Source organism: Syngnathus acus, chromosome 10 (assembly GCF_901709675.1).
Source record: "Syngnathus acus chromosome 10, fSynAcu1.2, whole genome shotgun sequence".
NCBI classification, from domain to species: Eukaryota; Metazoa; Chordata; class Actinopteri; order Syngnathiformes; family Syngnathidae; genus Syngnathus; species Syngnathus acus.
The window spans coordinates 15948494-15976458 of NC_051095.1; the positions used below are offsets into that span (position 1 = coordinate 15948494).

General features: G+C 41.2%; 1 protein-coding gene across 3 annotated transcripts; it reads right to left on the minus strand.

Moving 5' to 3' along the window:
- Positions 1-555: 555 nt before the first annotated feature.
- On the minus strand, positions 556-27960 carry LOC119128995 (amyloid-beta A4 precursor protein-binding family B member 2-like). Of its 3 annotated transcripts, none has more exons than XM_037261930.1 (15): positions 27659-27960; positions 21108-22363; positions 20105-20280; positions 19556-19699; positions 18962-19047; positions 18407-18467; positions 17658-17804; positions 16933-17060; positions 10683-10688; positions 7243-7357; positions 5216-5291; positions 3459-3539; positions 3231-3346; positions 2929-3111; positions 556-2180 (listed from the first exon to the last, which is right to left on the minus strand). In XM_037261930.1, exons 2-15 carry the CDS (start codon positions 22339-22341, stop codon positions 2004-2006), a joined length of 2730 nt encoding a protein of 909 aa, XP_037117825.1. In that variant the 5' UTR covers positions 22342-22363; positions 27659-27960; the 3' UTR covers positions 556-2003. The 3 variants fall into 3 exon arrangements, with proteins under 3 accessions (XP_037117825.1, XP_037117824.1, XP_037117826.1); XM_037261929.1 differs by having other exon boundaries at positions 20105-20283; positions 27659-27959; XM_037261931.1 differs by lacking the exon at positions 10683-10688 and having other exon boundaries at positions 20105-20283; positions 27659-27959.
- Between the last annotated feature and the right edge of the window lie 5 nt (positions 27961-27965).

Here is a 27965-nt window from a genome sequence, read left to right on the forward strand (position 1 = left end):
CACACTAGTATGACAAATTTGACAAACTAGTGGGACAGCTACAGTCAAACCTGAAATCATTCATACCTCCAGGATGTGACTTGACTGTTGGCCTATCCTTGTTGCAAATAGTCAAGTACCTCTATCTAGTCTGAGGTACTTGAGGGCTTGAAACGACTACTAGACATTTTGGTACTACTAGTAGTGTCCAGGATGCTACTAGTGTGTTACACATGCCTGCCAATTGGGTCTCGTAAAGATACTACAGTAGCACTGCACAGTACCTTATGAGTAAGGCTTAAATGCAGACCACTGGTCCAAAAGTGGCAGCAATAATGGAGAAAACGTCATTCAACTTGGGTGCTGAATTGTATTACTAGTGGAGACAAAGAGCATACTGGTACATGGATATTCAGCTATTGGATACTTGTTCAGACGACTTTGCATAGCTATGTGTATTAACTTGCATGTGTTTTTTATTAGAGAAGGGAGGTGACGGACAGAGAACGCAAGGGTATTTTACATCCGACTAAATACAGTGGTGCCGCGATAGGAGCTGTTATTCGAATGATTTTTTTGGGGGGGGGGTGGGGAGGTGCTTGACTGTTTGCCTAGTCCTGTTGCAAATAGACTCGAGAGAGTTACTCCCCGTAATTATTTATACCCCTTCAGGCTTGACTGTATGCGGTGGTGATATTACGCTTTTAGCAATGGATATATGAACACAAATAGCGCAGTAACACATGCAGTTAGACAATATGCAAATACTCACAGGCATGTATTCTTTATCCTCTGCGAGAATGAAAACAAATTATTACGACATTCGTGTTGCACTTGTAATTGTGAAACAATTCATTTGTGCACGACTGGATGTATTATACAGCCCCCGGTGGCCAATTTGTACACTCCACTATGTTTGAAAAATGATGTATAAGCTTTTTATATTCTGGTTTTATTTTATTTAATTATACACTTTTGAAGATTTCAATACAACTGAGTCTTAATTCCCCCTTTTTAGATTAAAATAGTTTTTTTTTTTGCTGTGTGGAGAATGATGATTTGATAGTTTTGAATAACACATGTTGTTACAGTTAAACTCGTATCTCAAGGCACCACTGTCAATGAAAAGATCTGCCCTCTCTTGAACTCAGGTATAAATATTTTGTGTGTATGAATAAAGGTTCCTGAGGACATAGCAACATTTCGACTGCTAGCAATGTGACATTCTTTATTTTCAACTCAATATATGGAGATTATTTTCAGAGTAATTCCTATAAAACAACATTAAAAATGGGGCGTGGCTGGGAGCCATAGCAAGGAGTTTATTTTTTTGTGCCTATGTTCATCCATTTACAGTCACATGGAGGTGACTTGTGCTGACAGCATCTACTTGATGTGTTTCCACCACTGGTGAATACTCTGAATCGCATCAACATAAAACCATCAAGGTAACATGCATAATCGAAAACTCGCGTCTCTCATCACTCCCTCTTTTGTGCTTGAAATTATACTACTCACCACTACCTTTCCCATTGTAATTACTTATTCATTACACTCACTTCACACAATCAATGGAATATTCCTGACCCTATTTCAGCTATCCCTCCCTCATATAATGCTTGGAGTCATTTAAATGGCATTTAGTGGGCAGCTGCAATTGCAGGAAGGTTATCTGGTGACAGACACCAAGAGGCGTAGGTGGCTCCGCCTTTCACTCAAATGCTGATTGAGCGTGAATATAAAATGATTCCATGAATCAGTTCTGAGCAGCATCGTGACGAGAACACCCCCCCCTCGAAAGCCAAATAAGTGAGCAAGTCAAAGTTGAACCAACTGTTCCTTTTCAATTAAAAACACTTTTTATCATCTGGCACACTTGACCATCGTTTTCTCATCGTTTTCTTTCTTTTTTTTGGTGTTGACCAGTGTGGTGGTCACTAACATATATGTACATCACTGGTTACCATGGCTGTGAAGCTGTGCATTGTTTGGTTGTGGGGAGGTGCCGTGCTCACTGGTGAGGGTCATTGCTGAGGGAGTTCTGATGGCGGTTTCTTGGCTTTTAGAGTGTCTATGAGAGACTGGACACTGCGCTTCACGCTGGTGCTTACTCGGCGGCTCACAGAGTCGGCGGCGGGTGAGGACGAGCAGCCGGCCCGCTGCGAGGGCGGCCGCGCCACCAGACACTTCTGATACCGCAACTGAAAGAAAAGAAGAGATACTTTATGTAAGCAAGAGCAATAAAATTGTACAAAAAGCACAATGGGCATGTTTAAATATTAACAACAAATATTTATTTTATAGTCGAGGAGACTTTGGCTGGTTGGGCATTAGTGTGGCGCTCAATATCAGCCTAGATATCAACCTATTTTGCAGTATTGGAAATTTTTTTTCTTCTAATATATATTATTGGTCTGATAATTATCATGTATCCCTAATATGTACATTTCTTTCCAATAGGTCTGCCCTTTGCTGGTTATGTTGATTTAATAAAATGGATAAACTACAAATTGTGGCAGTAGGTTAAAGTTTCCAAAATAGTGAGATAACATGAGTTGTAAAGTATAAAAATTCTTTGAGAATTTGCTAGTGATTTATAGAATAAAGAGTCAAGTAAAGGTTTCCTTATTCATAAATGGTGCCAATACATCGCACTATCCAGGAAAACATCACAGCATCCAGGAAAACTAACTAAATTTCAAAATACAGTCAAAAATTGTTGACTTGAATTGGTTAAGTGAATTCAGAATTGTATTGTTAGTTCAAGAAAAAAAATTAGTTGACCAAATATTAACAGATTTCAATGAAGAAGCAATTCGGAAGATGAATGAATGAAAACGTATGCATACACAATATATGCATACACAATACTGTCAATGTTTCTGCTTTGTATGCATTTTTTGGTTCTTCAAATTGGTTAATGGTTCAAAGACATGAATCTGATTTTACCACACATGCTGCCTGCACTGCTTCAGACACACATCCAGCATTGGGGTCACACCAGAACACATGGCATTGGAAGTGTTGGTTTCCCGTGTCCATGATGAAGGCAAATGTGTGGACGTCCCGCCCGACTCCCATGAAGGATAAGAAACGGACCCGACACTCCACCAATGCCTCTTCTTCCTCCTCCTGAACAAGAAATCATGATAAGAATTCAACTCATCTCTTCTAGATAGCATTGAATCCGGACCTGCCTAACAGTTAACAGAATTACTGCTGAACATAATACTGTATAATCCAAAGCATGCCTTTTCTTTGATAACAGCCAGAGTGGTGTCAGCAATGCTCAGAATGACAGGTGTCCAGTCCTCCTTGCCTGTGGAGGACACCAGACTGTCAATGGCTCCATTTATGATGTCCATACCTGGGGAGAGAATACACACAAGAGAGCATGAAGCAGGAGATGATGACGACGGGAGGAATTTATTGCCTATCAGAAGGGAGCCGTTTGATTTTAAGAGCAGGCTCATATGTACCTATGGGTCGATTCACTGACGTCACACCCAGATAGAAGACGTGGAACTTCTGTACCAGCTCAGTCTTTGGCATAGGAAATTCTGAACAGTGGAAAACACACCAAAACAAAAACCACGTTTTTACAAACAACAAATAACTTCTAACAGTGGTCCTGACGATTTAATAATTGGATCAAACTAAAGAAATAAAAAGGCTTGTGGATATTTGCATAATTTTGGGAGCCGCTGGCATGATTAGGGCTGGATGTTTTCTGGGTGGAAGTCCTGCCGGGTTTGCTTGGATGGAGGCTTGCAGGCAGAACATATTGCGCAAAGATGCCGGTACCGGCATAAGCATCGACATCAGCAAGGGAGTTCAATTAAGTTCATACGCCGCCCACAGGACCTCATTTTAGTGCTTTTTCTTCTGCGCACAGTCACTTGTTATAAACAGGTTCACACGTTGCCGTTTTTCATAATGAGCTTTGGCCGATTTATTTGGCCGGTATTTTAAGTGGGGGATTCCAGAGAGTGGAAATTCATCATGAGCTCACCTGGGTGACGGCTAAAGACGGACTACGGCAAATCTGTCTAGATTAATGTCTTCTACGTGGATTCACCTCATCAGAGTGCACTCACACAGACATTTCCTCGTACCATTTCCATTGGCACTTTCAGGAAACCATTATCGTTTTTTCTTTACTCTTGAATGCACAGTGAGGGCAAACAGAGGATAGCGATTTTTTCTCCTGATATCAGCAGCAGTCCCACCTAAGCCACCTATGCCGAGACCCACTGCACAAAAACATTGATGGAGAACCATCCATCGAATTTCTATACCGCTTATTCAGTTCCGGGTCAGAGGGATCTGGGGCCCGTCCCACCTGCTATTGGGCGAAAGACGGCGTGCACTTTGGAATGGTCACCAGTCAATCACAAGGCTCACATAGCGGCAGACAACAGTTCACACTGGTGGTACACAATTATGGTGTATGAACCACCATCAAGAATTTGGGATGGAGAACCAGTAGAGCAGTGCTGCCCAACCGTTTTTCATCCACGGCACACCTTTTCATTGGAAAAAATCTCAAGGCACACCACCAACAAAATCTGGTGTAAAAAATTATATTACAACGAAAGACGGTGTGAAAGTGCTATATAAATAAAGTCCTATTCCTCTTTGTGTGGAAGAATTTAATAAAAATAAATAATTTAATAAATAAATATTTTTAAAATTGTATTTCTTTTTTTAATAAAAGTGACAAAAGTGTTTTTTTAAAAAGATTTTAGACAGTGTAGGGAATAGACTATTGAAATGATTGTGATTAAAATCCAAAAGAATCAACATGACTTTGTTTACTGTTCTCAACTACCTCCATAAATATTGCGACAACAAGGTCACATTTAAAGACGCTCTGCTGTTTTGCCAACAGCTGAGTCAAGGTGTCACAATTTGACTGTGTATTTTATGTTGGTGAAAATTAACAATCCAGGTTCTCCGGTTGAACTACATTGGAATACCAGTCAGTCCGCGAACGCACCACGGCCGTCAGAGCGTCACAGCAGCAAACAGAATATGTGCCGATGCACCACAATCAGACCGACACAGCATGCAATCTCAAGATATTAAGTTGCACTTTGGGACGTGGAAGAATGCTGTAAGACAAAACAAGAAATCTAGCATTTGGCCAACAATTGCCTTTTCACATGGGCGCACTACAAAAGGATAAAAGTGTTTGCGTGTGTACTTGGAAGTGTGTTTATATGAGTGTGCACACCTTGTAGGGGCACATCAGAGCCAGTCTGGGAGGAACTGCCAGCTGCAGCCTTGGCACTTTTCCTTTCAGCCATAATCTAGACAATAGAGAGGGGTAAAAGAAAAAACGGAATTATAGGCGAGAGGAGCAAAACAAAACACAGGCATAACACACAATGAGAGGGAGAAAAAAACAGAGGCAATTAGAGAAGACAATAAAAAGTGAGGCAAATGAGACATTTTGTTTGTTTTTGTGTCACTATGCCTAAAACAGTGTATTTGGCTTAAGCGATTGAAGAAAGTAAGTGGGTCTATAGTGATGCCTTGATTTAGGAGATTAATTCATATCATGACCACACAATATTCGTATCTGAAATAAAAAAACAGCACCATGCAGGAATGTACGTAAAAAAAACACACTATTAACAAATAAACAGAATGTAAAGAACTATACAGTTCACGCATCATGATTTCATGCATTAATTACATTTTTTTTCTCCCCCCACAAATATTAAATTAATTCTTGTGAGCAAATTGTCTATCTATGTGTGTTATCGTACAGTTTGTCCAAATGTCCATCGCTTAAAGGCTTAAAACTACAACATCAATGCAAATCAGCCCATCAATTGCGTTCAGGATTGTGCTTTACTTCCGTCTTGCAAAGTTTTGTTGTGTTTTATCCAACTATTTTTTTTGAATGATTTTTCTCGTAAACTAAAAACAGAATGGGCAGTAAATACCTTAGAGAAAGCACTCTTTGAAGAATTATTCACTATCTGCCAAACTGTTGTTTTTTTGTGTGGTTGTGATTGTAAAAATAAATTGCTCACAACTCAAGACAAAAAATTTATTTCTGTACTTCTGTACTATAAATCTTACTTTAGCTTCATCATTGCCATTTGAGGGTTTTCATTTTGAATATACAATCACATGACCAGTAAACTCAATTTATTCTGTCTGAAGAAGCTCAGTTATTATTCAGCCTTTGATAATTTTTGGATGCTAATTTCAGCAGAGGAATAATGGCAGTGTCACATTCCATCACTCACTGAATGTTTGTAGAATTCTGAATTTAACTGTGTGAAAAGATGCAATCTGTTTTCCTCCTTCCACTTGGCTGCCTTTCTGCTGCAGTGCTCACACTCTTTTAAAGTGCATCAGAGAGTGTGCTGTTTGCATGCCAGCACTGCTCTCACTTTGTATGCATGACACCCTCTATTAATTACAAGTGTCGTTAATCAAAGTGCGTGTGGTCGGTCTGCATCACATCTAGCTGGGGAACGTGTGAAAATAAACATAAAGGACACACACGGCAGAAAGCAGTAGGATAAAAGGCATACAAAATGTTATGCACTATTTTTTTTTTTTCTATAAACTTGCACTGTTTTCCAGGATCATCAAAATCCTGCGCTGATCCCCACATGAGATTACAAGTAGGTAGGTAGGTAGGTGGGTGGGTTTTTTGACTGAGTGAGTGAGTGAGTGAGTGAGTGAGTGAGTGAGTGAGTGAGTGAGTGAGTGAGTGAGTGAGTGAGTGAGTGAGTAAATCCGAGGTTGGCATTGGCAGTGTCTGAATTAACTTATTCACATTAGTCATCCATGATACATAGTACAATAATGATATTTGATAATGGTGTTTTTACACTGTTCTGTGCAATACACCTCAAAGGACCCCCCCCCCCCCCCCACACACACACACACTATTTGGTTCATAAGAGCATTCGTGCAATAAATACTGCACTTTCACGCCATCTTCTTAAACTTTTCTGAGGACAGTCTTCAGCCTAACAACATTCCTATGCCTTCTGAACACTAAACAGGGTGACATGCTACGTGCTGATTGAGAAGATCTGTCGTTGCAGAGAATAAGCATCATTGTTGGCCTTAAGACACACTGGAGGTCAAGCATTAGAATGGTTAAACGGCTCATGTTTGCGAGCATTGCTAGCTACACATAAAGGGCTGAATAAAATAAAACACTCATTTCAACACAACCACCACCACAGTGTGAAAGCTTGGCAGTGTCTGTGAACTGGTAGTGGCACCCACCTTGGAGCAGATTTCGTGAAGACTTGTGGCGATGGCTGCGGCGGGCGTATCACATCGAAACACGTGACACTTGAGCACTCGCGTGTTCTTGTCCCTTGCCACATAGGCAAAGTCCCTGAGGACACATGAACCATGCAAATGATCACATGGCCAAACCATGACATCCTCACTACTGTGGAGTAAAAATGTAAGCTAACCATTCATATGACACTTATAAGGTGTGGGGTTAGGGATTAAAAAACATTTGCGCCAATGTGACATGATTCACATTGAACATTTACATTCAGGGATTCTTTTGTGTAACACTAGAGGGAGCCCGCGCACTTACCTAGAGAATCAGTGTTCTATTTTAGATAACACTGGCCATTGACTGCTCAAATCGTGACTGAAAAGCCAGCCAATGACAGTACAGCTTCTAAATGTAGCCCTCCGCCCAAAAAAAAAAGAAAATTGGAGGGAAAAAAGTGAAGTGAAAGAATGCTGACTGATGTAATGGAATCCTGGAAAAAAAGAATCCTCAAGATCCCAGCCAAGGGAAAAGAAGATATCGTAAATAGGCCTTTAATGTCTGAAACTCATTTATAAGCCTGCATACGGTTCCATTTATCTTCTTTATGGTGAGAACAAAACGTCCAGAGTGAAGTTAACAAGTTACAAAGAGTGCACAACGTGAAGGAAGACGATGAATAAACATCAAATGCAATGCAGGCTAAAGATTTTTTTTTTGTTTGAGGAAAAAACTCCTTGGCATTATTGGCTCCTTTAGGAGTTGTTGTTGTTTTCTATATGATCCATTTCATTTGAACAGCACTATGATGACTGCTGCCTCTCCCTCAAGCCTGCAGGTATTACTTCTTGTAGAACTGCTTTGGGACATTAATGCATATTGAGATGAAATGCTTCACCTAGAGGGTGTTTAGCTTTGCGGCAATATTTGGATTAATGGCCAATTTATATTCCACTTTTCATTCACCCTTTGCTTCTTGGATGTGCTCAGCCTACATCTCCCATACCAATTCCTGGAACTGACTGTTAAGATCCCCACTTTAAATCTATTTATCCCATCCTCTTTAAGAGTGTGTACATCCCCCTGATCTTCTATCACCTCTTTTTTTTTTAAACAACGTCAACAACTTTTTAAAAAACAAAAAACATAATTTGCAAGGTCTTATTACTGCAGTTTGCATCATGAGTTTAATAAAAAAAAAAGAGGTTGCTCCAGTTCTTTTCACTAGGTACAAGTGAAAATTAATTACTAAAACTCACTGTGAACAAGCAACATTTTGCACCTTTTTAAATCAATTTGAGTGTATACAAATCAATTTTGAATTAACCAATCAAAATGTTGATACCAACACTGTAAGGCAGTAGAACCATGTGATTTAACAGCCACAATAATAGTGAGATGGGGCTTAACGCGGAATTTCAAAGAGCTGTATTTTAGAGAGCACCTTATTTTGTGTTTCGGAAAAGAATAGGACAGTGCACTTCTTCGATAGAATATGTAATAATTTGTCTGCACCTAAAAACTCATCTAAGGCCTCAAATACAAAACATCTTCACCGATGATGTATTTGCTGCCTTCAGCAACAAAAAAACTGCTCTGTTTTTTGAGTCCGTAATGATGGAGATGTACTGGCAATACCCTACGGTGGCTGTAATTCCTCCGACTCAAGCGAGCTATTTTTGTAAAACCTCATAAATTTAAGGTGTGGGAAGAGGAAACGTTATAATAAATGTGTAATCTTCTGCTATTGCAGTGCCAATGTGCTTCTTGTAAATTCACCTATTTGTGGATCTTTTTTGGGGGCAAATGGTCTGCCTAGTCACTGTTTTTGCGCTCTTTCTGAAACACCCTGAAATGCCACATAATGATTCCAAAGCCTTTGTAATATAAAAGTAGGGCTTTGGGGTCATCAAGTGGTATTTTGGTGTCAAGGAACTATAAGGTGAGGGAAGAAACTTTTAACAGACAGTCCAAAGGCTATACACATTTAGTCATGGTGTGATTGACGAAAAGCAAAGAGAAAAGTACATTGTAGGTCGGGGAGGGCACATGATTTTTATTTTAGGGCATGGGTGTACATAACGCAGGAGAAAAATGACACATTCTCCTCACTAATGAATGAGAGAAGTTGCAAAACAAATAAGTCGGAGGACTCCTGTCATGACACAAATCCTGTTTCCAGCCAAAGCTGAAAAACAAGTAAATGCAAAGATGGGCACCTGAATGTCATCGGTAGAAATTGAATCAATTGGTCCACAAGTCGACCAATTCGTCAAGTCGAGGTCCGCATCAATGTTTAACTCTTAAAGTCGACTAATGACTTATTTTGAGCATCTCCCAGCGGAAAGGCGATGCAGTCCAAAAGTATGAAAATAAGCTGTTGGTGGAAGATAATTAGCTCGATTAGCTTCAGCTAGTTTAATCACCGCTAGTCTTAAGCTATTCACACCAGTAAGATCACAGAAGGGGCGTAAATACAAAAAAATCTTGTCATTCAAGTCATCTGATACATTTTCCAAACCATCATCTGCACAAATGGAGCAGTCACAGCCAGTGCTCATCATAAAAAGCTTTGTGTTTATGAGTGCATTACCCAAGCTATGATACTGCTTAATTGTGCTCATACAGGCAGGGTCGATAACACTCCTCGCCTGTGGCCAAAGGAAATAATGTGATGTGTGGATGTAGCCACTGGGCCCGGTTTGAGAACGTTTGAGCAGCGGGCCAACGAGGAGAATTAGCCACTTTTCTGCTTCCACTACAAATGGTTTGTTTATGACCTCACTATAGGCTCTCATGGGGAGAGAAACAAAAGGCATTCCTTTTTCTTGATAGCCCGTGGCCACACTGGCTTGCTGCTAGTTTTTAGACTTTCAGTCGTTGTCGCAATCGTGACACGAGGAATCGCTTCGACAGCTCGTGGATGTAGTAGCAGTGCATAGAGGTACTGTGCTCGTAGAAATGATCCGATACTGTACGCAACAATACCACAACACCAGCCTGACGTATCTGTACCTTCCGGGTTGTACCAGATGGACACAGACTTTTTCCTCATGTTATCATATGTTATTGTAAAATGTGTTGTATTTGAGTAAAACATATGCCATGATTATATATTTATTCTATTTATATTTATGCCATGATTATATATTTATATTATGAAGGTGTGTCTTTTTGAACAGAAATTGACGAAAATAAAACATTTTCATCACCATTACATAACGTTATGGTATTATCAAGTATCAGTACGCCTGTTTGGTATTGGTGGGTACGCAAATGAATCCCTTGTAAAATTGTTTGTTGTAAATAAGATCATGTGGTTCCACAAGCAACCCCTAAAAAAAATTCAAACCAATCGGTTGCCAACCCACAATTGTGGCAAAAATGAAGATACACAATCACACTCGAGTAAAACAGGAAAAATTAGAATTACCTTTCTCTGGTTCCCGGGAAGCAGAGGGATGTGAAGATGAGAGAATGTGCAGCAAGAATGAGGAAGGTAAGAATGAAGGTGGGGTTGCAAATGAGGAAAAAGGGAAGGGAAAACAAGAGCACAGGGAAAGAAGCAACGTTATTACATTCCATCAAAGATCGACATCAGGTGTTGGATTATGTGGATGCGTGTAATCATTGTTCATTCTCATTCTCATTGTTCTTTGTTTACAAGAACATATCACATCAAACAAACGGTCTACTTGTTCATTTTGGCTGTCCCACCTTGTCACTCACTATTCCTACCATGCATGTTTTTGGAACATGGGAGGAAACCAGAGTACCTGGAGGAAACCCCCTCCAGGAATGGGGAGACCAAAACTTCAGAATAATAATTTGAGTCTTGCTGCCTGCTACATTTGGTGGTTGCCATCTCACGCGCACACAAATACATGCACACACACATGCGTGCATGTTTTGCTCCCAACCTCCACAACGTCTCTTTAAACACTTAATTTCAATCAGAAACTTCACATCACACTGCACAGCAACTCCTCCAACAAAAACAAAACCTTGTCAGATTGTCCTTGATTTACTTAGCACAAAGGACCATCTCTGAATCTCAATGCAAATTGTTTCATGTATTCCAAAGCCACAGGCAACCAAGAGTGCTTTGCATAGAATTGATGACAAAAATGATGACAGGTAGCAGAGAAGACTAAACTTCAAACAAAGCAAGCAAAGAAAACAAACAAACCGAAAGCAACCAAAACAATGCATGAGATATTTCTGTTGATCCTAAAGAAATGTTGAAATGAGTGTGATATTTGTATGGCGAGAAGTTATGCTTGGAGGAAAAGATTGAATCACTGGTAAAGTACCTTAAGCATTTGTTGCCATTAAGTACAACTCTTATTTTGTCAAGCTGCTATTTAGCACTTTTGGGGCGTGCTAACCTAAAAGCTAAGAGCAAACGTAATGCAATAAATGCCATTTCCCCCCCCCATCTTATTTCAATTCAATCCAAGTCTGTTCTGACGAGCATATACTATACATTTACAGTGTTAGTGTTTTCAGCCAAGGATCACTCAGTTTGGTGAGAAGTAACTAGAGTTAGCCAGTTTTGGAAGCCTAAGTAAATCACTGTGAATTTCGTGTGACGTTCATACTCACATCCACGCACACTTTATGACCTGATTCCAAGGATTTGGCAAGGAAAGGAAGGCTAAAAGGGAGAAAAAAAGAGGCGTGGGGGGCTAGAAGAGAGGGGTAACACACGCTGGGAGGCACACGACACCCACATGTCAACACTCGTCATATTCCGTTGCATATTTTACAGCATCGGCATAAGGGGGCGATGGAAAGGGAGGGGGCCGAGAGGGAGAAGAGATGAATTGTGGGTGGGCGTGAAAGAGCGAGTAAGATGATGTCCTGCTGTTCTCCCTGCACTTGATCGTTTTACATCACACTGATTTGGAAAGTATGTGCAGGATTGACATATGTGCATGTTCGTGTGTGCAACTTCAGTGAAATGTCACCTCAATAAATGGCCTCTATTCATGTTTATTCTATTCATGGCTGTGTGTTTATGTGTTTGTGTGTAATAAAGAGAGTGTGGGAGAGAGCAGGGATTTGAGTAAGTGATTCCAAAGCTTGCTCACAGTGTAGCCCTGTGTCCTAATTAGCTCAGCGGCATGTGCAGTAATGCAAGATTCATGCACAGCATCCACTCACTGTATGTGCACTTGACCTCATAGTGCACAGGCAGGTTCTATAAGGTGGGTCCTTTCAACACTAAAAGTAAGAAATATTCTATCTGACATATATTGTATATCTACCTGTTTGGTGATGCCTATGTTGATAGTTTGGGAACTGAACCATAATGTATGATTGTTTTTCAGACAGAAACCATAAAAACAAATATATAGCTCTGGTTGCACCTTGGTGCCATGGAAACGTACCGAAAAGAGTTGAGGAGCTTCAGTGAGACAAAAGTAGTCATTTGATGCTGTCCTGTGTAGGGATGGGAATTGATACAATTTTTACCATTCCGATTCCATTTTTGATTCCGGTTAATGATTTAATTCATTGCATGTTGACAAGGGTAGACGACGGGGGGAACAAATGCCCACAATCCCATAGCGGATAACCCCAATGTGGCTGTCAGAAACATATGTAGCCTAAAAGCGAGACCCCCAGACAACCATCCTGGTGTGTACATTGCTATGTGACCAGCATCACTTCTCATTGCTGCCCTCTCAAGCCAGGAGGAGCAAGAATTTTATCTGCGAAAGATTTATTGGTTGGAGGAGCGATGGGGAAGATCTATAGCGGGAGCACAATGAATAATCTGTCAGGAAGACACGTATTACAACCAGGTGAGCTAAACCATGCCTAATGTGGGCAATAAAGAGACAGCAGCGACACTGAAGGAAGAGGCAATGGCTTGGTTTCATCACAGTCCATGATGACCCTTCAAGGAGTCAGGCTTTGTGGGAGGTTGAGTGGACATGTCCCCACGACCAAGCAGCGAGTGGACAAGTGGCTGTGATGGATTGTGGAAGGCCAGAAGGATGGAGGAGTGATGAGGGAGGTTGGTGTGTGAGAGGGTAGGGAGTGGGGGGAGGCCATCAATCACCGTGGCGTCTATCCAATGTGTCTGGGCGTTCAGGGTTGTGGCCCAGAGGGCCATCAGATGAGTCTTGCATATTAATTAAGGTTAAAGGGGCCGTGCCATCAGCAAACGAGATGGGCGCTGCCAAAAGTTAAAAAATGCAAACCCATTGACATAAACGGAGATGATAGCTTGAGCCTTAAAATATTAATGACCCTCAAGGGCTCCTTGTTTTCTTTCTTTTATTATGTGCAACAAAGGTCGGCTAGCTTTGGACAGGATGTCCAGCCTATGATAAATATCAATGAAAGGTGCATGCTTGTAGCCATTATAAAACAAGAGCTGGATCAAATATCAAATAATCTGCCTTTACAAAGAGAATAAAGAGCTGTACATTGGCAATAGTTCATTGTAGTAAGTGATGTGGAACTGTACAAAATTATTGAGAAGTGTTTGTAATTCTGTGGTGCCTCAAGATACCAGTTTAATTTCTTTTCCCTCAAAAATTCTCGAGAGGATTTTGAAATGAATAAAAATGCCATTAATCTCTTCCAGCCTCCTCAAAAGATATTAGTTAAAGGCACAACAACGAAAAGGGACTCCCGCTCCCCAGCCCCTCCCTTCCTTGCTACTCTTCTGTCATAAATCTTTACTCTCATTTTGCTCTTCACTTTTTTCCATCAGTCACAACCCCATCCTCAATTGCCTGTCAGAAAAAAAGACATGCACAATAAACACAGAATCTATCACGCATAAACCAGCATGTTGTGCACTTCATATAGAATATAAGATGTTTGAAATAAAGTGGTAAAATATTACATTTCTGGCACTTTGAACCACCCCGCAGCACATCCACACGTTAATCGTGTTTTCTGCATCCTCCCGCCAATCCCTCTTTAGCTTACTCCATCCTTCTCTCTTCTTTGCATTTTATCTTAACTCCCCCAAAACATCTGCTCAGCATCAGTCTGCATCCTCACACCTGACTGATAGCCGGGAAGCGAGCAACCCAGCTGTGTATGAAGTCAAAGCCGTAGCAAAGAGGCGAGCAGGCAGAGAAGGTGACAAATAAAAGGGGGACTAATGACAGTGTTCATTAATAAAGGAGAGGTAAGATACTTACACAGGCAGACATGCTGGCCATGTCACAAAATAGTTCCTCGCCTTGTTAACTCCATTGCCGCTGTGACATTGCGATAGAGCTCCCGTGTCGCTTGTTCCTCAACGGTGACGCTTTCACTGTCTCTCCCCCTCTTCTTTTTTCTCTTTAATCCTTAAGAGCTCTTTTCCTCCTCGCTCACTCCTCCAACCTTCTATTCCCACAACTAGGACTACACCTCTGTCTCAAGAGTCACTCGATGTGAGGAGGGAGGCATCTCCAAGCTAAGAGTCAGCACCTGCTCCCCCCTAGAGTCGCTCTTATCTTTCCCTTTTGCCTCTCCTACAGAAAGTGTTAAAAATGGGAAGGCTTGCACAAAGGCGTGAGAAGCAGCGGGAGGAAGACGCTGACTGAGCTGAGCAGCCAATGACACGAGAGGGAGGCAAAATGAGAGCTGGAGACAAAGAGTGGGAAGACCAAGCCCAAAATAAGGGATGGAGGAAGTATATGGAAAACACTCAGTTAACATGGGCGCACACCTTAAAGAGTGCTCTAGTTTTAAACTAAGGAATTCATCAACTCAAGCCCATGTGCACACAGACACACACACACACAATAACGTTTGCACATGCAGCAAGGGGCATGCAGATACTCAAGACTTGCTGAGTGCTCCAGATTTAGCTACATGATTTCATCGAGGGACCAACAACCCCCCGTCTGTGCCCCTCTGCCCCGCCCAACTTAAGATGGATGTGGGGCTCATTCATTTTGAATCAAGCTGGACCAAGAAAGCAACATTCACATTAGTGAGAACACTCCTCAGTAGGAAGCAAGCGATGCACGTTCATAAACATTTCAGTAAAAAAAAAAAAGGAAATATATCATTTATTTTTTGTGGACCGGTGTCCAATAAGGTTTCTGTAGATTAGCTACAACGTTGATCTAACTTTAGATCTGCCAGTATGTGTTATGGTGGTAATGATTAAAATAATAACAAGGGATGAGGGAGACATGGAAAAAAGGCAGGACAGCGGCCCTCAAGAACCGGAGATGCCTTAGCTACACTATGACCAAGGTTAGTACATTTCATTTATTGCCATCTCCTGAATTACTTAGCCAGTCCCTCAATGATTATGTTAACAATGTCTGACTTTCCACCACGCCTATCTTTGAATTAATTTACCAGTTGAAAAGGAAATAACAGCTGGCGTTGGGTGTGAATTGGTCTACAGAGAAGCTACCAAAAAGCGACTAAAAATAAGAAACAGGCTTAAGACACTTTGACCTCTCAGCCACAACGCTCTCCTTTCCTACTCTTCAGAAAAATTAACTTTCTCTTCCGAAAACCTGTCAAGACATTATCCCAAATCTATTTTCAGAGAAGAAAATGAATGAATACTCAAGGAACACTCTGGAAATTTATTTCAAAGCATATATTATAGAGGAAAGAAAAGTATCTCAAACACTCTCTTGAAGCATAGGCTTTGGCTCTGCTGCCCTCTAGTGACAGTCTAAAGGTAAGACGCACAAAAAGCACAAGACTATAAATAAGGGAAATTTAAAAAAAAGCCTTGCTTCAAATGACGTTCCGAGATACTTTAATCGTAGGAAAAATGATGCAAACAAAAAGAAGCTTAAAAAATTTCATCATTGATGAACAAAATGGTATCTGAGTGAGGCAAAGAGAAAGTGAAGTTGCGATAAAAACAAGAGCAGAACAAGCCCTGCCTTCTTACTCCCGTAACACACAATATCCATTACTGCTGAGAGACACAGTGAACGTTTCTCTACCCTCTGAGACATAAGAGGTATAAGGGGCTTTTCAAACTACGGCTAGAATTTCACACAACAGCCTTCACACAACAGGTATCATTATTGATCCAGTGGTATGATTTAAAATCTGTCAGTATCACACCTCACTAGTACAGAACTGCATTGCTTCTTAATATTACTCGTCATTAAAACTGCAGCAATGCATAGAAGAGGGATAGAAAATTCTAGGTATTAATCTGGTAACACTGAAATCTATCAATATCCATACAATCCTTGGTGAAAAAGCGATAAGCTCAGTTTTTCTTGGAAGCAAGTTCTGCCACGCTGAACACGTTTGAAAAGTGCACAGTTGTCTTTGTATTACTGCTTTGATTTGACATTCTTACATCAAGCTACCCCCGCAGAAAAAAAAATCCTACCACAGGTATGGACAGACAGCTACAGTAGGTAGTTAATGGAAATCCATCCAAGCCAGGCTCATGTCACACTGTTTGAGACCAGGAGATTGATGGTCATTTCCATGTGGACTGGAAATATTGAACAGTGAGGATCATTATGTTGTTGTGAATGCAGTTAGTGCAAATGTCCACAGAAAATGATGCAATATTACTAATTGTAATGAGCTTTCCATTTCCTACAGGGTGTATGCATTTTAGTGTTTACTTTTTTTCTTTTCGTATCACATCAAATCACGCAAGCAGCGATCAAATAGCCAATCATGCTCTCCAAAAAGCTTTAAAGCATATTCTACGGCATTTCAAATACCTGTCATGGTCACGGCCGACTCCCCATACACGGATGCTGCTGATTGGCTGAGAGTGCAGAAGGCTTTGATCATCTGGGTCAACCAGAGTCAACATGCGGTCTTGAAGCACCAGCAGCATTCCTTTACCCTTTGGGAGCAGAAAAAAAACATGAGCTTACCACATGATCATTATTTGTGGTTGATGTTTTTTTTTGTTGTACAAGCAAATTGCTATTGTCAATTATTTTGATAATGTTGGTTGTAATAATAATGATTTAGAAAATGATAACAAAAATTATAAACATAAATGGAACAACTCCTCTGCACACAAAATATTCCCTCTTTTATTATCTTGCATAGTGTCCATACTGAAGAGGGGGAGATGCTCGCTCATGATGACTCAGTATTTTATGCTACAACAGCTTTCTAATTGGTGTTTTTCAAGACAACAACATAAAAAAAAGGGTTAAGAGAATTTTTCCACCTAAAAATACCCAATCAAGATTTTAACTACCTCGCTGCCTTTCGCTATTACAGCAATTACCTTTTTACGTCAGGTTTTTATTCACAGAAGCTGAAAAAAATAACAAGCCTATTTTGACAAAGTAAGGTTTAGAAAGCACTGTGAAAGTGCAATAAAAATCTACTTAATAAGAGTAACAAAATATTTGTATTTCTTGACATTCTACACTCAAACAGTGCATGATATTATCCCTGCACTTAGATAATGACAAAAGTAACTGACCTCTCCCCAGACGCCGGCTGAGTCTCGGATATCCCTTCTGCAGTAAGACAGTTGTCTTATGCAGTGATGGACGGCCACGCTGCTCCTCCCCTCACACAAGTCCTGTTCTGCCATCTCCACCCAGCCCAGGGACCGGACTGGAAATGACTAGGAGAAACACATAAATCATGGATTATTTTTGTTTTGTTCAAAATCACAGTTCTCTCTTTTTTTTTTTTTTTTACTGTGTAGTGTTTCACATAGCCTTTAGTCATAAAATAAAATTAATGAGATGTAATTCTTTGTTGAAACATCAGGAAAATATAATTGTGCACAAAACAGAACCTACTGGCTACACCATTAGATGACATCCATTATCTTTTATTGTTTACAGTTATGGAATTTGACTCTTTCCCAGTCTCTTGCAATCAATCTTCAACATAGACCAAAGTGGAACTTTCTATTTAGAATACTGAATTTGTCAGCAAATCTTAGGCAGCAATTTACATTGAAAAAGTCCTCCAGAAAACATTGTTGACACACAGATTTGCCGTTCTGATGGCACTGACACAAATATTGACTTTTAAGAGATGTAATGTACTTAATGCTTTTCAAGTTTCAATTGTAATCTGAGAAATGTATGGAAACATAGTAAGATGCAAATCCTTCACTTAGTCTTTGTAGAGTTACAAAATTTAATTGCGAAACGATATCAACCACATTTAAGGCTTTAATACGTACTGTATTATGGATAATATATTTCGGCTTACCATTGCTTCTGGATCCGGGAAAGTATTGTCGAGGTCCACCGTTTCCAGTGGAGCTGGAGGGCTGCAGAAAAGTGAGACATTAAAAGCTTGATGCAGTGGTTCTCAAGCTTTTTCCAATAAGTACCACCTAAAAAAATACTTAGCTCTCCAAGTACCACCATGGTGGTCTACATTAAATTACAGCATAGTAGACCTTAGTGTTAATCAAAAATGAAACTGAGGTCTTATTTATTATATTTGTTAAATATTATTGGAAATTACTGTTATCTTATCAACCATTGGAACATTATCACAATGCTTAAATATAGGTAAATAAAAAACGGTACTTTACTCATTTGAAATGGATTGCGCAATTTCCACCTAAAATATTTTTCTTAAAAAAAAGTTCATAAAGATTGGCAGCAAACTTGAAAGATAGATAAAACTGAACCGCATTTTTTCACACACCACACTTGGAGACTTGGAGTGCATTGTATGTTAAATGAGCGATTGTAATTGGTGAGAGAACATCACGCATATCTGGTACTACACAAGGAGTTAATTAGTGTGCTTTACTTGAGTTTGAGGGAAGCATAGCGGAGGGTGGCCCCTTCAAATGCCTTCAGACTGGGGTCAGGATAGATTGGATAGTCCTTCAGATCCTACAATGTACAAACGGTGAGAGAGTGAATTAGTAATAGCTTCACACTTTAATTACTTTATGGTTAGACTAGATTTGTCACTCATTTTTATTATAAATGACTCCATTAGTTACCACAGTATTTACATTTGTTCAATGTGCAATTGGACAAAAATTGAGGCGGGCAAGGTGAGTTCCCCCCACCCCTCTTCACCAGCCAGCTATTTAATCAATAAATGGTTTAATAATATATTTGATCACATTGAAGATATGGGAACAAATCAAATTTGGTTTAGCATTCATAACAGAGGAAGAAACACTTGTTGATACAGGTTGCGTTTTCTTATTATCTTAATCTTAGATACACAGATATACCTGATTCAAACATTATGCAATATGAGATTTAGTTTAATTTAGACACAACAGAACATACACAGAATGTGGAAGATGCTGTGACGGGGCCAAAAAGGAATCTGACAGCTGACTATATACGTGATTTTTAACAAAAGAGGGGGAAATGAAAGGCTTACATTGACTGTGCAGGTGGTGCTTTTGAGATTCTGTGCAGAAGGGATGACATCATTGGAGAGGGTGGAGGTGAGGGAGGTTGGGGAGGAGCCAGAAGGGGAGGGGACCGGCTCCACTGAACTGTCTGAGATGAGACTGCTGGGGCGCTGTGGCAGACAGGAGCGAGGGGGACAGACCACCAACATTAACGGCTTGATCAAAATAGTATAGTGATAGCCTTATTGCTTATGGTTCACTACTAGTAGACTCGCCAACACTTAGACTTGACCTCCCTGCAATGATGATTATAGCTTGAGGTTGATAAATCCTCAAGCACATGTTTTGCCACATGGACGCCATGCTGAAATCAATAAGTGGTGGGTTCGTGCAGCAAACTAGCAGCAGTGCATACATGTGGGAAAAATGAGACCAAAATATGCAAGTCTATCCTCAAATAGGACAAAAGCACACCCATCTGAAAAGAAACCTGCTAATGCTAGCTGATGAGCCGCCCTTTGAACTCCCGTGTCAAGACACCACAGTATCCATACTGTACGTGAGCATCATCTCACCTCATTGGGTGGCTGTAGCGAGTCCTGCGTCTCCTGTCGTGGTTTGTTCTCAGTCTCATTTGAGGCAACAGGTCGGTGGTACTGAGTGGTGCCGGTGGGGACATGCCAGAAATATACCTCCGCCGAATCTGAGATCTCCTGCCAGCCTGGGGGCAGATCCCCCTCGCCCCAAACATCTGCTAATGGAGCAAAACAAACATACAGTATAAAGATTGGGTGCATATCATTCATAAATGCTGTGCGAGTGTGTATGTGTGTGTCTGCACAGGAAGGAGGACGGGGGATCATTAAAGCTTCAGTTGCCATAGCAACTCTTTCCTCATCCCTTAAAGCAGTGCCCCTTAGGCAATACCCTCTGTTCATTCTGTTCCAGCTCTCCTACCTTTCCCCCTTCATATTTTCTGTTTCTTATGCTTTTGCATTTCCATTTGCGTCCTATGCCACACTTAAATCTGCAATCTCCTAGCCTTTCGTGCATGCTAATCATTCTATGCGACATAAGGCGGCACGCGGTGGCCTTAAAGCTTCCCGCAGTATTGCCTAAGGTGGGGCTTTTGGTACATTTCCAGAAAGATCCATTTTTATGAGAGAGCTGGAAGGAGGCGTAGACTGTGATTGAAGAAGGATGCAATAAAGTGGCAGTTAAAGGTTAAGATGAGCGAGGATTAATAAAGATGTTGTATGCAAAGGGAGGAGTGGACACTCCAAACAAGCAGGATCAAATAAGCATTTGAATATGTTTGTATACCTGTGAAGAAAGATTAAAACAATAATTATGACTTTAATTTGAAGCAAATGTTTCTATTTTATTCAAGTGGGGCATGGGAAGCTGACCAGCTATTTGATGTATCACCTTTAACAGAAGCTGTGATAGAGCAGTGTTTTAAAATAAAGTTGAAGAATGTGAAATTGCTCTTCCATCCTTTGATTTTTCTGTATGCAGCCCCTGGAGGAAATATGTGAGGACCCCCTTGTACTAAAGACAAACCCGATGTTAACAAACCTGTCTCCTGTGGACTTTGAGGAGAGGGTGACTCCTGGGACAGAGTGGTCCAGCTGGAGTCTTCATCCTCCGACGGAGTTTCGGGTGTCAGATCCATTCTTAAACTCACTTTGGGGAGCCCAAGCTCTGGTTGGGGATCGGGCAGGATAAGGGCCGCCCGGTTCCTTGTCGGGGTGTTCCTCTCACTGGACCTGGGCTGCTTCGGGGAGGATGGTGGGTACTGTTGCAGGAACTGGTTTTCATTGTTGGGGTGTAGTTCTACTTTGATCACCCTGGGCTGGGAGCTCCTCTGAGGCTTTGCGGGACTTCTCGGACTTCCCTGAACCTGGATGCAGTGCTCCTCTCTGATGTGGGCTGCAGCCTGGTGGATTTCCGGTACCCACTCTGGGCTATTAGTGGATGAAGAAGAGGAAGAGCAAAGCGGTACTTCCACCACTACCGGTAAGAGAGGCTGTCTTGCAGTTGGTGATTTGTCGTCCTCCTCTTCATCCTCTTCCTCTACTAGTGGCACCGCCTCTTCTTTGTCCTCCTGACAGGAGCCTTTGCCGCTGGGCTTCTCTTCCTTCTGACTGTCTCTCTCTTTGACTGGGCTGACCTGCTCTTTCTCCGGCAAAGACAGCTGCTTGTCGTTCTCCTTGTTTCCCCAGCTCAGGTCCCAAACCTTGTCGTGGTACTCCAAGAAGCTTTTTGTCCGTCTTCGGAAGGGGGGCGGCTGGGAGTTGTCTTTCTCAAACTCGGCCCAGTTAGAGTTGATGTTGTCTGTGGGTACATTGTGAATTTTGCCCTCTGTATTTGCTCTGCTCAGCTCCAGCTGCTGACTCTCAGCACGTCTCTGCATGTTGGCCCCATTCTTGGCTAGTTTAGGGTTAGCTGTATTGAAGAGTGATGAGGAGGAGGAAGAGGAGTATAGGGCAGAACTGGATGAGGACTTAGTGGGAAGGCCCCTGCCCCTGCTAGCAGTTTGATTCTTAGATGACAAGTTATCACTTGTGCCCACCACACTACGCATGCTTGTCATTGAGTATCGCTGGTGGCTCTTGGGCAAGGTGGCCGAACCTCCACCTTCTGAGCCAGCGGACTCCTTGATGACGTCACGTCCGAGCAGCTGGTTGTAAGAGGAGCGCAGGCTGAGCGAGGTGGGAGGTGTGGCGGATGGGCCGCTGCGGTTGGCCAGACCCACATTGGAGGGCGAGGAGCCAGAGCGGGAGAGGGGAGGGGTTTGTACTGACATCATGGCCGACTGGAATCGCGCTGACCTGTTGGGAGAGGACCAACAAAGGGGACTAAATAGTCACACACACACATGCTATAGATAGATAACCAGAAGGTACAATTTCTGAACAGGTTGTGAGTGAATGCTGATGAGAAGAAATGAAATGCTTCAGAATTAACTCAATTGTTGAAAATGGATAGAATTTGTGACTTCAAGTTGGAATGGTTGGATTCAGTCAAGAATTGTGGAATAGGGATGTCAACCTAAACATATTGCTACTAATTTGGGGAATTTTATGGTGAGCATGTGAGAATTTGGGGAAATGGTTCATGAAATGACATTCATGTGCTGAATATTTTGCAGTTGGAATTGTTTGAGTAATAGGTGAAAAATGTGGAAGGGGGAGGTTAATATCTTTGGGGATTTTGTGTGAAATTTTATAAATTTGAGTCAAGAATGATGATGAAAATGGTACACTACAATTACTAAAATAGTTCAAATGTGATACGACAAGCAATAAGCGCTGAGCAAACAATCAGCAAACGAAAACATAATGACATTCAGATTTGAAATCTAATTGGTCAAAGAACCAATCCCATTGCTAATGGCTAACACTCTTGATTTTGAAGACCCTGGGCAGATCAGCTTGACTTGGCAATACATACGTACAGAATGAAATCTGAAAGCAAGACAATAGACTGTTGGGAAAAATGAACACATTTCCATGGAACAAATATTGAATTTGTTGTGCTGCCCACCACTTATACAATACAATACTTCGACATCTGCAGAGGCGGAGTGATCTGTAAGGCATCAACCAGCTAGGGGGCTGGGAAGGCCAATTATTTTCAGGGATGTTTTTATGATTCTCAGGAGAACTCCTCAGTCTGCTGCTAAACAGTCAAACTGTGACACGCTTTGTCAGAGTGGTGGAGGGAGACAAGTTGTTACATAAAGAGGATGATTGGTAAAGGTTTTTTATGACTTATTATTTGGTCTTGATTTTGTTTGATCAGACCAGAAAGCGAACAATTTTATGTGAAATGTCCACCTGCTACTTTAGTAACATGTACTTCATCCCAGCCTGGATTTGAACCTACAACCTCAGACCTGACTTTATCTATTAAGATGACTAATTAACAAGCGGTGCATTGCAATGCTTATAGAGTCTTACATATATGAGCAATTGTAGGACACCACTGTTCTGAATGTGGTGTTGCAGTTCTCCAGTCTCTATGCATACTCTTAAATAGAACTGCTTTTTCACATGCTGATCTCAGCCAAGATGGATGCTTTAAATTTCTTTCATCTGCTCCCATTGACCATAAATCTCTCTCAGGTAAAGTTGACGCAGTGAGTTGCTTTTATCAACACACATGTGCGTCATTTGAGTTTCTTTCTCCAGCCTCAAAGCCCTTTTAGACGCACTTTCGATGTTGAGGTGTTAAGACATCAAATCATCTGCATGAGAGAGCATTCAACCCATGGGGGCATGGTGACCTAGTCCCGCCACGAATACCCCAAAATGGGTTGTAATTCTCTATAGATGCCACAAGATGGTGGCAAAGCACTACTTTAGCCAAAATGAAGCTCTCAATCAACTTAAAACTGTTTCCTTGGCACCGAGATGTCACCAGATAACACTAAAGCAATAACAGTTTTGCTTTGAGCAAGCTCATCACAAAAAAAAGGTACAATTGCAATGGCAACACTCAAATATGCGTGCCGTGTACCAAACAGATGGCAGATGGATGGACGGCAATCCATGAGTGGTTTGCGAAGTAAAGTGTCAAGTTATACTGGCGCTAAGACCAGGTACAGCCATACTGTGACATACTTAACCCTAACTTTTTTGAGCCAAAATTTAAGTTACACGCGAGCCGAAAAAGGAGAGCTACAGTCACCGATGCACTTTCAGTAGTGTATCGTTAAATACCTTATGAAAACACTTGCAAGAAGCATGCAGCAGCTTTCTTACATTTGCTTGAATTATTTTTCATTGTTTTTATATTTATCTTTCCTGTGAACCTCACATGTTTTGTGTGTATATTGAATATTATATTAAATATGTATCCGAGGTGTTTTCCCAAAATGCATTTCAATGGGCATCGATTTTATGCATATTTTTGCTACTTGTGGCCCAACTTGGTCGGGGCAAACTATTAAATGGTAAAACTTGATTTAACGGGGCAAACTATTAAAGGCTAAAATGGTAAATGTGTGCTTGGTCACAGAACAAATGAAACTCGCAAGTAAGGGTGTCATTAATCTGCCTATCTAATGTCATGTGACTGCATATGCCCATGGAAAGATGACTACCGTAATTTTCGGACTATAAGTCGCACCGGAGTATAAGTCGCACCAGCCATAAAATGCCCAAAAAAGTGAAAAAAAAACATATATATGTATATAAATCGCTCCTGAGTATAAGTCGCCCCCCCACCCAAACTATGAAAAAAAAACGCGACTTATAGTCCGAAAATTACGGTACATTCACGCACAGTTACTGCACTTATGTCATTTCAGACATTCTAGAAGCATGGAAAACACACACACTGCAGATTTTAGAGCAAGACAACATCTTGGGAATTGAACAAGCAGAGAGGTCGAAGAGCTAACAATTCTTAAAGTGTGCACTTTGTCCATGCGGGGCCCTCCTCCCTCCCATCTTGTTGGCTGGCCATGGAACCAGACAACAACATTGTGTTTGTGCTGATTGTGCACTTAGACACACAACAGGTACCTGCATTGAACCATTCAGTCAGATCAGTGAGTCAGCTAGCTTTTCGTCTATCCTGCATGGCTTGTGTGACAACAAACACATCATACTTATCCCATGTTTTAGTGAGACAAAAGGTCAGACATTTGCCTAGGGGCCCCAAGTTGAAGGGGGCCCAGAGAGACTGCTTGGCCCTTGGCCCATATCAATAACAAAACAATGGCACTGCTCTAGCAATGACAAGGAATTCTCTGCATGGAGCCCCTTAATAGCTGGTGGCTAGTCGTCGCCAATTGTCGACTGGAATTGGTGCATATCGACAACCCAACTGCAAACTTCTTTGGAAACTGCAACAACACGTCGAGATTTGTAAATCTCCCGAATGGGCCCACCCTGAAGTAGTGCTGTTGTCAAATGCAGCATAACTTTGTTGCTCTTTTTACTTTTTTAATGTAGTGGTGTTTTTATCTCGGGCCCAACTGGTATGGATTTTAGGCTGATGCCGATTTTGATATTTGAGAGAATAAAATTCTGATAATCAATTAAAATGTAAGATAATTGATTACAAATATTTGTAACGAATATTTTTTTTGTTCATTACCACAAATTATGATATGAATTTTATTGTTTTACAGTGCTTTCTCCTTTAGTATTTAACTTTACAACAGAGAGAAAACTCATTAATAATTGGTCATTTTTCTGCCGATTTGGGGGTGCTCAATGTCATTCTCCTTGTCTTATGTTGTAATGGGTTCATCTGTAAGGGGGAAAAATTTGTAAAACGTGCTTTCAAAAGAACTAATATTGGATTTCAGATTAAGCGGCCGGGCCCAATTTTTAGAATTCGGACAATTTTGCACTTCCATTAATCCAGTTTCTTTACCCGCCTATCTTTATGAGGGTTGCAACTGAGCTGCAGTCTATCCCCGCTGTCTGAACTAAACCCTGAACTAGTTGCCAGCCAATCACAGAGCACATATAGACCACCAACCACTTACATTCATACCTGAGATTATCGAATATCTTCATTGAACCAACAAAAAGGTAGGTCGGAGCCTAGATTCGAGCCTGCAACATTAGAACTGTGAGACAGATGGTACTAAACACTCAGACACCGTGCCAGCCCACATTTTGCACGTAGTTATCTCTATGATGTACTACTACATGAAGTAGACTTCTAACATGAGTAGTCAATTTATTCATTTTATATGTACATTATTGAGTAAAATATATATCTTTGCTTACCCAACACGACTGATTATAGCAGTAAAAGGCTTTATCGGCCTGTGTTAAAACTCACCTCATATAGTACGTATGTACTCGCTTTCCCCTAAACAATGCATGACTTAATTAAGTCCAACAAAGTGGAATGGAGAGAGGAGGAGGACAGTTATTAGAGGAGGAAGTGAAGAGCATGACGAGGCATTTCGCTGGACAGTCGGCTGTAATAGCTAAGCCACTGCCCCCACAAACCCTCCAGGGAGAGGTCATTCATACAGGAAGCAAGCAACAAGTATGAGCATAAAAGCGGCATTGGGCTGCTCCTTAATTTTTTTTCTGCGGCATATGCAACACACTGATGATGTCACCTTTAATATAAGCTAATATGCAGTTGGTGCTTTTGGATACATTTTGCTTGCAGCAAATTGATTACCTCATTTCAACATTTCGTATTATGCTATGTATTATTTTGGATTCTGTTATGTCTTCCTTGCTACATTGCACACTGCATTTAGGTTCAACTATTTCAAATTGTAAGTTGTGTCTCTCAATGCAAACACGGTCCTGTTACTAATTCTTTAGCCAGCCAAGGAAGAAAAAAGTGAGCAATGTGACTCAGCAGACATGACATCATCAAGCTAATTGCTCCACCAATGGGTAGACCAAAGGTAAGTCCTATCTTATAGTTTTTGTATTCTTCATTGTTTTCAGTCAATAATTAACTATTTAATTTTATAGAATGTATTTAGCAATAGCTTGAGCATCTGTGGCAAACACAGCAAACTTCACAATACCAAATAAATTATGTTGTTAAAGAATATATACCAATCATAGTTGAGCTGCTGTTGGACAAATTGAATTATGATATTTGATCAACTTTTTTCTTGAATAGATGTAAAATCTAAAAAAAAAAAGGTCTGTTTTTCAAACATGATCTTCTCTTTTCAAGGTATTGCCAATATGTTCATCCGACTGTCAAAAAGGCGATCTTGAAATGCAACCAACCGCCTTAAAGCGTTCACACTGACCATCAGTCCATATTGAAATCTGGGTGAATATTCAAAGGTCTTCTCGTAGCAGCAGACCCAATTTTCACAAGTCACAATATTGTAAATGCAACAGATGAGTGTCCGGGTAGCGGAGATTAATCAGCTGGAGAGAGTCAATGATGTCATGGGTGGAGTGTTTTCCATCCCTTCGCCTCGCGCCGCCTTCCTCATCCCAAACTCCCATTGCAAGTGACAGAAATAAGCGGTATTGAAGCTACAGCTCGTCATATCATGAAATCAAAAGACGCAATGTTGTCGATAGATGAACAGACGCAGTAAATCTTTCCAAATCCGGTGCATCCACCACCCACTTGCATGGTGCGCATCCCGAGACCAACAACATAGTTACCTCTTAGCTCAGCCTCCACCGGTCTTGCGTGTCTTCCACCCCCACGATACGACACGAGCAGTGCCTGCAGCCACGCAATGTCTTTTTAAGAGCCAGTCCGCCCCTATCTGCAGATGGCCTCCCGCATCACCAGCCCTTCCCGGCTCAAGATCGCTGATCCTGCTCGGCAGGGTGTCCAGGTTGCGCTTTCTCTCTGCGCCACGAAGTCCCGAAGTGGCGAGCGGTGCTACTCAAGCCCAGTAAAAGGGGCAGCCAATCAGAGCCGTGGACGACCACAGGAGGAGGAAGTCGAGGAGGCGAGAGTGGC